The following is a 10,051-nucleotide window of genomic DNA, read 5'->3' on the forward strand; positions in this document are numbered from 1 at the left end:
TGGGTAATACACATTTTTTTTTTTTTTTGTGGTTTTTTTCCCCCTGCACTGTTTAATTTCATCTTATATTTTACAAAGGAACATTTCAGCCATCTTGCAGGTATACAGGAGACCTCAGCCATGCTCTGCGGGGTTGCTGCAGTTCATCCACCAAGTTGAAATGCCTCACCACCAGGTTGCTGAGCTCCAGGATGGCTGCAATGTAGTCACTGGGCTTCCTGGAACACAACATCAGGACATGTGACCCACTGGCCAGGGCGGAGAACACATCCCAGCTGGATCAGGCCCTGAATGACAAGAGCAGTGGTGTTGAGGGGGCTTGAAGGATAGACATCAAAGACAGTCACTGCACACCCTCACAGCCAGAGCCCAGTTACAGAGTTCCCAGTTGGGCTTGCAGGGAGGGATGATGCTCTTGTGAATCTGGGGTGAGGACCTCCCAGGGGCAACCATCTCCTGCTCACCATGTGCTTTGTGGGGTCTGGGAAAGGGCTCGTAGCAGGGCAGGAAAATGGGAACAGACTGGGGGCAGAAGGATTGTCAGGGCAACTGTAGAGAGCACTGGGCCAAGAATGGGCACATCTGAGCAATGTAGCAAAGGAAGGGATTGCTCAGGTGACTGGCCTGGCTCAGGCAGGAATGGTCCTGCAGCCTGTGCTCTAGGCTGGTGCTGCCTGCTTCTGAGTGACACCAAGAGGGGTGTCTTGCATCCCAGCTCCTCCTCCCCCTGCTTCACAGAGCCACCCCAGGGCTGCAGGGAATCTGTGGGCATGGAGTTTGTTCACTCCTGGCATTTGGTGCTGTGGCTGAAGACACATTTCTGCAAGCTGTCCAGGGTCATGAGGCTCATCTGCTCCAATATGTCCAGGGAGGGGTAGCCTGACATGTCAGGTGCCACCACTTGGCCTGGGGGAGAACAGTAACCTTGAATGCAGTGCCCGGCAGCCACATTCAGGGACATTCTGCACACCTGGCCCAGGGCCTGTGGGTTGGAGCATCTGAGAGACTGTCACAGATGGGGTGGAGAGGTCCCAGGTGTGGGGCTATACTGTGCTGTCTAAGGAGGCAGATGCAGTGCAGAGATAGTAGGCAGGGGATCAGCATTCACCCCAGTTGAGAGGCACAGAGAGGGCAGTGCAGGTGGGCAGCAGGGCAGGGTGCTGGTGAAACAATGGTGCAGCAGGTCCAAATGTACCACTCAGGTGCATGACGTTGGTGCTCTTCATGAAGATCTTTATGTAGGGCTTCAGGATGTCAAAGTGAAATGCCGGTGTCAGCATACGCCGGTGCCGTCCCCACCTCTGCCCATTGCTCAGCAGCAGACACTCCCCTGCAATGATAGGGCTCAGCACTCAACTCACAGCCCAGATAAATGCCTCCCAGACCCTGGCAGTGTGGGCAGGACACATCTTTGTCTGTCACCAAGGAGCTGCAAGATCCAGTGCTGCTCTAATGTCCCTGGGCAGTGTTTCCCAGTGTGCTCCTTTCAGGGGCCAGGGGCCAGGCACACTGCAGGCACTCCAAGCAGCACATGGGCTGCACACTCCCACACCACTGCCAGCTCTGCCCTGCTTTTCCCCTCAGACACCTGGAGGGTGCCCCCATTCCACACATAGCAGAGCACCCTTTTCACCTCAGGCACCCGCAGGTCCTCACCTCCTCCACAATAAACCCCCTGACATACCAAGGGCTCCCATGGCCATACACTGTAAAGCCAAGTCTCTTAGCCACAGTGTCTTCATCCCTCACCCTGAAGGTCCCTTTCTTTTCCACACAAGAGGAGGCACCTCAGGCACCTCTGGGTCCTAAGGACTTCCCTGACATGCAGGCTACCCTTGTCCTCATACTCACTCCCACACACAAGTCCTTACCCCCACCCAGCAGATGGGCACCACAACCCCCCACAGGTCTTGCCCCCTGGAGTAACCACAAAGTTCCCAGCCCCTATAGAGCCTCGTTAGGCAGCATGTATCCCTTGTGAATATTCATGAGTGGCTGGCAGCATCTGTTGGCACCAGTTACACTAATTAGCCCCTGCTTCCTCTTGACTGATTGGGTTCTCCCTCACCTTTGCCCCCTGGCTGGGGGAATTCAGCTATCATCTCCTCCCCTTTTCTAGTTCCTGGAAGCAACAGCAGCCAGGTTCCCAAGTCCTGAATGAGGTCTTGATCCTGAAGCAGGCTGTATCCAGGCTGGACCAGGGATTCTGGTGCAGGACTGGGGCCTTTGTTAGGGTAATAATACTGTAGTGCACCTGATTCCACAGTTGCAGTAAGGTAGAAGTGGTGTTGTACTGTGATGATCCAGGAAATATGTGAGAAGCAAGGCCTGTTTGCTAATATCTTTTATTGAACCACTTCTAGCACGTTAGACAAGCTTTGGGCACAAAGCGCATGCCTCAGGTCTGGGAAAGAAGCAGGAAGATGTTTCCTGATCCACAGCCCTACCCCACTGAGAATGGGTGGCTGGCTTCGGCTGTCATGTCTCATGGAGGCTCCTTCCCTGCAGTCCAACCTCCAGCCTTACTGAAGCCCATCCCCACCAGTTCCCTTTTGCTAACTCCTCGTAGCTGCATTATACTGCCAGGACAGACTAGTACACTATACAAACTTCCCAAATGTCCACTTGAAGTAATTTCCCTCCACACAAGCTCCAAAGGTGGCCTTCCAAATACAAGTCTCACATGCCTGATTCTGAGCAATCCATCTTGTGACTCCCCACAACCCCTCACTTGTTTTCTTTACAATTTCATTTGCTGAAGACTTCACAGCACTTTTGGGTTGGGTCATCCCAAAACAACCATCTTAACTGCTCGAGAACCCACTCCCTGTTCTGTGCAAAGGTTTCAGCCTATACAACTCCCATTCCTTCCTATGGGTTATTTGGAGGGATTTCCCCAAGTGCCCTGTCCAACCCAACCTGATCATAATAGGTAATGACATACAGGTAATAGAGTTGCCCAGGGTTCATCAGCAGGGCTCAATGATACATAATCTATATTATGTTAGCCAAATCAGGAATTTTGGCTTTACCTTGGCCTGAAAAGATGTTTTGTATGTCTCTAGATTATAACAAATTGCTTTTACCAAGTGATTTATCTAGTTGTTCTTGCTTAGATCCAGGAATACAGGAAACTCTTGGTATTCGCGGGTTCAGCATTCAGTTTCAGATATTCATGAATGCCAAACCTGCACCTTAAATACACTTTAAACACTTACTGAAGCTCCTCGGGAGCTCCATGCTTGCTGCCGCTGCACTCCCGCCGTCACTGCTGGAGCCATGCCCCCTCCCCCCTAGCCGCCAGGGGCACTGCGTTCATGAATTCAGACTGCATTCATGAATGCAGTGCCCTATTCACAGATCTCTCCATTCGCGGGGATCATGGGAACACAACCCCGTGAATGGCGAGGGTCACCTGTATTAGATACATTCAAGAGTTTATGATTACCTTCATGCCATTTCCCTCAAGCTCCCAGAGGGAAGCCAAAGTGACATTAGTTGCACCAGTTAATTTTTGAATTTAAGGTGTTAAGTTCCAGAATACCATAGCTTTCTCTGTAGCCATGGCTGCAAGTATATGAAATTTACTTTCATAGTAGATTGATTACAAAGGCATCCTGTTTTTTTAACAAATATTAGATCTGCTCTTAATTATCCTTATCTCTCAGAAGGGGTTACCTATAGGGTTACCTATGCACAATCCAGCCTCACTCCTTGGTTTTATCAGCAGGTAGACTACATAATTTATTAAGCCAGCTAATATGTGCATCTTGAAGGGACCTTACCCTTCCCCTCCCTCCTGCTACCATGGGAGGACAGATCAGCAAGTGGGGAAAGCAAATCACAGATTTCCCCACGCTCCGGATGTCCCAACTCCTGCCACCTTGGGACTGGTGGCTACCAAGGACTTAGGACCCAGGCACAGGGCAGGTACAACACCATGCTAGAAAGGGAAAAGCAGAGTCCCTGAGGAAGATGTAGCTGCTTCCTAACCATCTGATTGGAGAGGGAAGAGCAAGAGCCCCAAAAGACAGCAGGTGAGAATCCCAAGAGACAAGCTGCTTCCCCAACATCAGGGAGCAACAGCAGCTGTGCTGAGGTATGGGCTGCCTATGCAGGGGGTGGACAGGGGCTGACCCAGTCCCAGGTCACCTATATAATTCTCTGGCAATGAGAAAGAAAGGGTGAAAGGCTGAAGGAGAAACAGGTGGTTCAGACCTAGCCTGTGCAAAAGCCAGGACCCCTCATCCTGCCTGTAGTTCAGTGCTGAATAGTCCCATGTTCTCAGGCCAGTCCCTGCCCACCTGTCCAGTGGGGGCAGAACAGCATTTGCATCATGTGCCAGAGCAAGCACTAGGCCCCCACGGCAGCTGTCTCACTCCTCATCCAGGAGCTGCTGGGTCACCAGGAACAGGGAGGACTAGGGCAGAGTCTGGCCTCACAGCTAGGGTTGCAGGGGCTCCACCTGCAGCCAGAGCCCATCCTCAGCACGCAGGATCAAAGCAGGCTTGCGCTGCACAGGTCTACTCTCATCCAGCCGCACGGTGAAGCGCAGCAGTGTCAGCCCCAGCACCACCTTCAGCTCTGCCAGTGCAAAGTTCTGCCCAATGCAGTTTCTGAGGGAGATGGGTAGAGAGGTCAGTAAAAGCCACCCAGAGTGTGCCCTACAGAGATAAAGCAGCAGTATCCTGGGATCAGGACAGAAAACCTAACCCTCTGATAGACACTTCAACCCCACCTACTGCAGGGACACATGCCAAGACCCTTGACAAACACAGCCCTCTGGGGACCCCTGACCAATCCCTCTCTGACTGACCCTCAGTGATACCAGTTGGCCCTCGTGCTAGCCAGACTGAGGCCCTCTCTGGGGTATCCCACAATGCTTCAGTAAAGCAAGTGAGGCCCTGAGAGCACATGGTGAGGTGGAAGGGTAGATGGCCATTTGTTCTGTGAGAGGCATGAGTCCAGGGGGCAGGTTACCTGGGCCCAGCAGAGAAGGGTACAAAAGCCAGTGGGGACCTATTCCGGGAGTTCTCCAGGTCGAAGCGGTGCGGGTTGTAGACCTGGGCAGCAAGCACAGGACATGTAGGTGGATGGTGGGTGAGTTCCCATTGGGACCATGTGCCAGCAGCAAAGAGAGTCCTGCTTCCATGCAACATGCGGGCACTTTGCCTGTCCCAGCACTCTCAGCCCTCCCCCACAGCATCACAGACCCACAGGCTGTTCATGCCGGAGAGTAGGCCCTGATAAAGATACAGATGTCTTTGGGAAGGATTGCAGCAGCTGCCTTAGACTGGCAGGGTGTGAAGGAGAAGACATCCAGATGACATCACCAAAAAGGAATAGAATTACTGGGATTGGAAGGTAGCCCTTAACCAGATCCTTGTGCTCTAGGTTTTCAAAGACTGCAGGGATCAGCCCCTTAGGTAGGTGACTTACAGGAGCACAGCACTCCCTACTGCTGCCCTAGCATCAGCACTGCCTACTAGGGGGAGTGCCTCCCGAGCCTTCTACCCTGCTCCCTGTGGGGAACAGGAGGGAGGTCAGGAGGACCCACCCATCCAGGGCCCAACAGCTACCCCTAGTTCTTGACTCGGGCGCTGGAGTCCAGAACTGACTGAGTGCAGTGGAACAAGAGACCCAAGAATCTGCTTGAGTGATGGCCATACCTCAGGTTCAGGCCAGACGGTTGGATTGTGATGGGTCCCAAAGATGCTTATCAGGCAGATGTTCCCTGCAGAGAGGATATGGCCAGCTTAGAGGAGGGGAAGAGACTGGGTCTCAATTTTCAGGTCCTAACTTGAGGGAGGTTTGGGGCCTTTGAAGAAGCTGGGCATTTCTGCTACAGCAAGCTAACAGCTAAAAATGCTGCTGTGCACTCCCCAGTCAATTGCAATAGCACTGGCCTGCCTGGACAAGTCACCCCTCCCAGCAATGGTGCCAGGCTGTCTCCCAACTCAGGTACGTGTCAGCACAGCTCCTCCTAGGGGTGTCAGTCAGCAGCCACTTGCTATCCATTGGAGCCCAGCTCTGCCATGCCCACCTGGGCCCTGGCACCTTTAGGGATGATGCGTCCATCCGGCAGTTTGATGTCCTCAGTGCAGCGTCGGGATATGATGGTAACAGGTGGATGCAGGCGCAGACTCTCTTTGATGCACATGGTGGTGAAGGGCATCTGGGATAGGTCCTCCCTACAGGGAGAAAAGCATCACCAGCAGCAAGGGTGCTACTGGGCTGGGTACCAGCATGGGGGACTTCATTTACTGAGAGAGCAGGCACTTAATGCCATTTGCAGTGGGCAGATCCAGGGAGCGCTAAGAAATGGTCTGACTATATAAGGCTGAATGGAGGAGATCTTGAGCATTGTGCGCAGAGAGGGAGACAGAGTTGGGGCAGCACAGCAACACAGTTAGAATGAACAAGTGACCAGCCCCTCCTCAGCACTAGCAGAGGGCAATGCCCTGCAGACCTGGGGAGGCTATCTCACCATTCAAGCTCCTCCAATGGTTTGTCCTTCACTAGCTCCTGGATCTCCTCCCGGCATTGCTGTTGGTACTCGGGGTGATGTGCCAGGTTATACAGCACCCAGGACAGGCCACTGGCTGTGGTGTCATGGCCTAGGGAGAGGGGCACAGGCAGAGTGAGCGGCCTGGGGCTCTAGACAAGGGCAGGGGAGTGGGAGGTGTGATGGGGCCATGGCAGCAAAAGTCCCATCTCAGTCCCAGCCAGACCTCTGTTGCCATTGTGCCACTGCCACAGGGGTACATGCCCCATTCCCCAGGCCTGTCCAATAGCTCCAGGCCCCTGCATGGAACCCAGTGGGAAGTATCTTCCATCCCAGCAACACAAACCAAACCCCAGTGTTGTGGAGGAACCTACTCTACTCCACCCCACAAAGAGGAAATACAGGTCCACACAGCCAAGGATCACCCCTCCCCAGGGTGTTATAAGGTCTATGGGGGGTCATCTCTCCCTCCCCTTGGAGCAAGGGAGTCAGTGAGGCTCCTGCCTGCCCAGCCCCCAATGGGGTACCTCCTCACCTTCAAACATGAAGGTGTCAGCCTCTGCCATGATGTCCTCATCTGACAGCTCCTGGCCATCCTCATCCTGCAACAGATTCCATGTGTGTGTTGGGGTAGGTGACCTGGCTCCTTTGTGGGCCACAGCCCTAACTGCACTCTCCACAGGGTGCCAGGGAAACCTAAAACATGCCAGAGCCTGCAGAGCTGCAGATGGGGGCTTGAGTCCTGCTGTGATAGACATTCACAGTACCCTTCCATCCAGGACACCATAGGTGGCATGGGCCATCCCTGGCACAGTACCTTGGCCAACAGGAGAACATCAATGAAGTCCACAGTCTTGCCCTGCTTGGCCTGGAGCCAGGCCTCCCTGCCCATGCAGCTCAGGGCCAGGCGGCGCTGTTGCACCACATCAGCTGTAAAGCGGTGCACAGTGTCACATGCCCGGTGGAAGCGACGCCCTTCTGCCGTGAGATAGTAGATCCAGTCAATGTGGTGCAGAAGGCGGTGCTGGCGCCTCACCACGAGGTTGCTGAGCTCCAGGATGGCTGCAATGTAGTCACTGGGCTTCCTGGAAGGCAACGTAGGGGCACATGATTGAGTGTTCAAAGAAGGGAATACATGTCCCAGACAGACTCGGCCCTATGTAACAAGAGGGAAGGTGACCAGGCAGTTCAAAGGATGAGTCTCCAAGATACAGTCACCTCGCAACCTCACAGCTAGAACCTGGCCACAGGGTCTGTGATTGGGCTGGAGGGTGGGAACATGCTTAGGTTCATTTGGCTGTATGCAACATCTACCCTTCTATTCAACCACGTGCTTTGTGGGATCTGAGAAAGGGTTGGTAGCAGGGAAGGAAAATGGGCACAGGTACATCAGGCTGGGAACAGAATGGTGGCACTGGGTCAAAAGGATGAATATCTGGGCAGAGTAGCAAAGGAGGGGATCTCTTAGGTGATTGTGATGGGAAAGGCCCTGCAACCCATTTTCTGGGCTGTGACCCCTGCTTTTTTGAGCAACTCCAGTAAGAGGAATCCTGTACCCAAGTCCCTTCCTTCACTTTGCAGAGCTATCCTGGGGCTGTGGGGAAGCCACAGCCATAGCTTTCACTTACTCCTGGCAGTTGCTGCTGTGGCTGAAGACACATTTCTGCAGGCTGTCCAGAGTCATGAGGCTGATCTGCTCAAACATGTCCAGGGAGGGGGAGCCCAATGACACCAGGCGCTGCCATTTGGCCTGTGGGAGAATGGTGTCCTTGAGTGCAGTGCCTGGCAGCCACCCACAGGGGTATCTAAGAGACAGGCTCCGATGGGGCAGAGAGGCAAGGCCCCAGTTGTGGGGACTTCACTGTGTGAGCTATAGGGGGAGGTGCAGTGCTGGGGTAGCAGGCAAAAAAGCAGCATATGCACTTGTTAGGGGCAGAGAGGGCACCATAAACAGATTGGAGAGCAGGGGAGGGTGCTTCTATAGCTAAGGTGCAGTGGATTCCAGGTGCAGAAGCAGGTGGGCAGCAGGACAAGGTGCTGGCACAGCAATGGTGCAGCAAGGTCCAGGTGCAGGGGTGGGGCACTCACGTGCATGATGTTAGTGCTCTGGTTGAAGATCTTCACGTAGGGCTTCAGGATGTCGAAGTGAAAGGCTGGCGTCAGCATGCGCCGGTGCTGCCCCCACCTCTGCCCATTGCTCAGTAGCAAACCCTCCCCTGCAATGACAATGCTCAGCTCGCAGCCCAGATAGATGCCTCCCAGACCCTGCATCCTAACCCAGAGCAGCCCAGAAGCACAGGTGGTCACCCTCCTGGTATGTCTGTGGTTGTGGGTATGGGACTGTGGTTGTGGGTATGGGACTCAATGCTCAGACATGCCTGTGTGCATACATCTATGTGCATGTGGGTGTGTGCGCGCAACATGGCACCCACCTAAAATGCCATTTGGTGTCCTGGACAGTTCTCATGCCCCAGCCCAGGCCATCCTGTCCCAAAAGCCCCCAGCAGTCAGTAGCATGGCCCCGACACTGAGCATAGTGGAACAGGGGAAGCCCAGGGCAAAGCTCACTTACCCAGCCAGGGCTTCAGGAACCCATAGAATAGGTAGTCCTTGGGGGCAACAGCAACTGGGAAGGAGAGTGGGGTGTGACATGGGGTTCACACTCAGACACACAGGGCATGGAGGGTAGGGACAGGCAAGGCTCAAGTTAGCCCTGGAATGCTCATCAGCTCATCAGGGGCCTAGTTAGAGGTTGCGCAAAAACAGCAGCTGGCACTGCTGCTGTCTAGGGTGCAGACACTAGTAGCTGTTCTCTGGGTGGCACAAACCAGGGCATCAGGGAGACCTAATGTACCCAGGGCAGCTACTACCTAGAGGGGCAATACAGGTTTGGTCTCTCTTGCCTGCAACAAGCAGAGATGGGGAGGGGCCCAGGACCTGGCAGTCACCCAGGGCAAACTGGTGCAAACCCCAGAGTGAAACGAGGGATCTGAGCAAGGGCCAGTGAGATGAAGCCCAGTTGATAAGAATGGAATTAATGAGGAGAGACCAAGTTGGGGCAACCAAGTGCAACCATCAGGCAGAAAGGCTACAGCCTAGCATGATACAGAGCAAGGGCAGAGCCATCCCACCACAGAGCCTGGACTGGCGGTTTAGGAAGGGGCCTGTGCCAGCGGAGACAAGAATGTGGTAGCATTGACAGTTATATGTTCCCCCCACGTCCTCCTCTCCCCATCTCTCACACCTCTGCCTGTAGAGCAGGGATAGAAGCCTGTCCTGGGTCACTGCTCAGCAGGCCTCTAGTGGCAAGTCACAGCTGTACAGGTGGGAAACAGTCAGAGAAGGTTTTTAGCCTTAAGGTGTGGCTAATCCAAACTACAAGATAGCACTAAGCCAATAAACTTTTGTGTGTCTCACAGTATAAGGTGTAAAAAGGCCCTCACTGCAAGTTTGGGAGGCTCACAGCATTCAGGACATTCATAGCAGAGCATGGCTGGAGACCTGGGGAGCAGGTTACTGGAGCCAGCCCATCTCTCCCCTTCCCAG

At 53.9% G+C, this 10,051-nt stretch overlaps 1 protein-coding gene across 18 annotated transcripts in view; it reads right to left on the reverse strand.

The window, feature by feature from the left end:
• LOC102374771 (cytochrome P450 4F22-like) overlaps nt 1-10,051 on the reverse strand; it is a 12,234-nt gene continuing 2,183 nt past the window's right edge. For 2 of the 18 annotated variants that reach the window (XM_025191837.1, XM_025191827.1), the window contains 10 exons: nt 9,078-9,131; nt 8,594-8,721; nt 8,134-8,255; nt 7,323-7,590; nt 7,041-7,107; nt 6,488-6,617; nt 6,058-6,191; nt 5,670-5,755; nt 4,981-5,063; nt 2,328-4,616 (listed from right to left, as the gene is read on the reverse strand). In XM_025191837.1, coding sequence (XP_025047622.1) covers nt 4,445-4,616; nt 4,981-5,063; nt 5,670-5,755; nt 6,058-6,191; nt 6,488-6,617; nt 7,041-7,107; nt 7,323-7,590; nt 8,134-8,255; nt 8,594-8,721; nt 9,078-9,131 — 1,244 coding nt within the window. In that variant the 3' untranslated portion in view covers nt 2,328-4,444. Of the gene's footprint in view, nt 288-970; nt 1,331-2,327; nt 4,617-4,980; nt 5,064-5,669; nt 5,756-6,057; nt 6,192-6,487; nt 6,618-7,040; nt 7,108-7,322; nt 7,591-8,133; nt 8,256-8,593; nt 8,722-9,077; nt 9,132-10,051 lie in introns of those variants that run through there. The other 16 variants (XR_003091794.1, XR_003091795.1, XR_003091796.1 and 13 more) reach the window with 16 other exon arrangements.

This window comes from Alligator sinensis, unplaced genomic scaffold (assembly GCF_000455745.1).
Source record: "Alligator sinensis unplaced genomic scaffold, ASM45574v1 scaffold909_1, whole genome shotgun sequence".
Lineage (NCBI taxonomy): Eukaryota > Metazoa > Chordata > Crocodylia > Alligatoridae > Alligator > Alligator sinensis.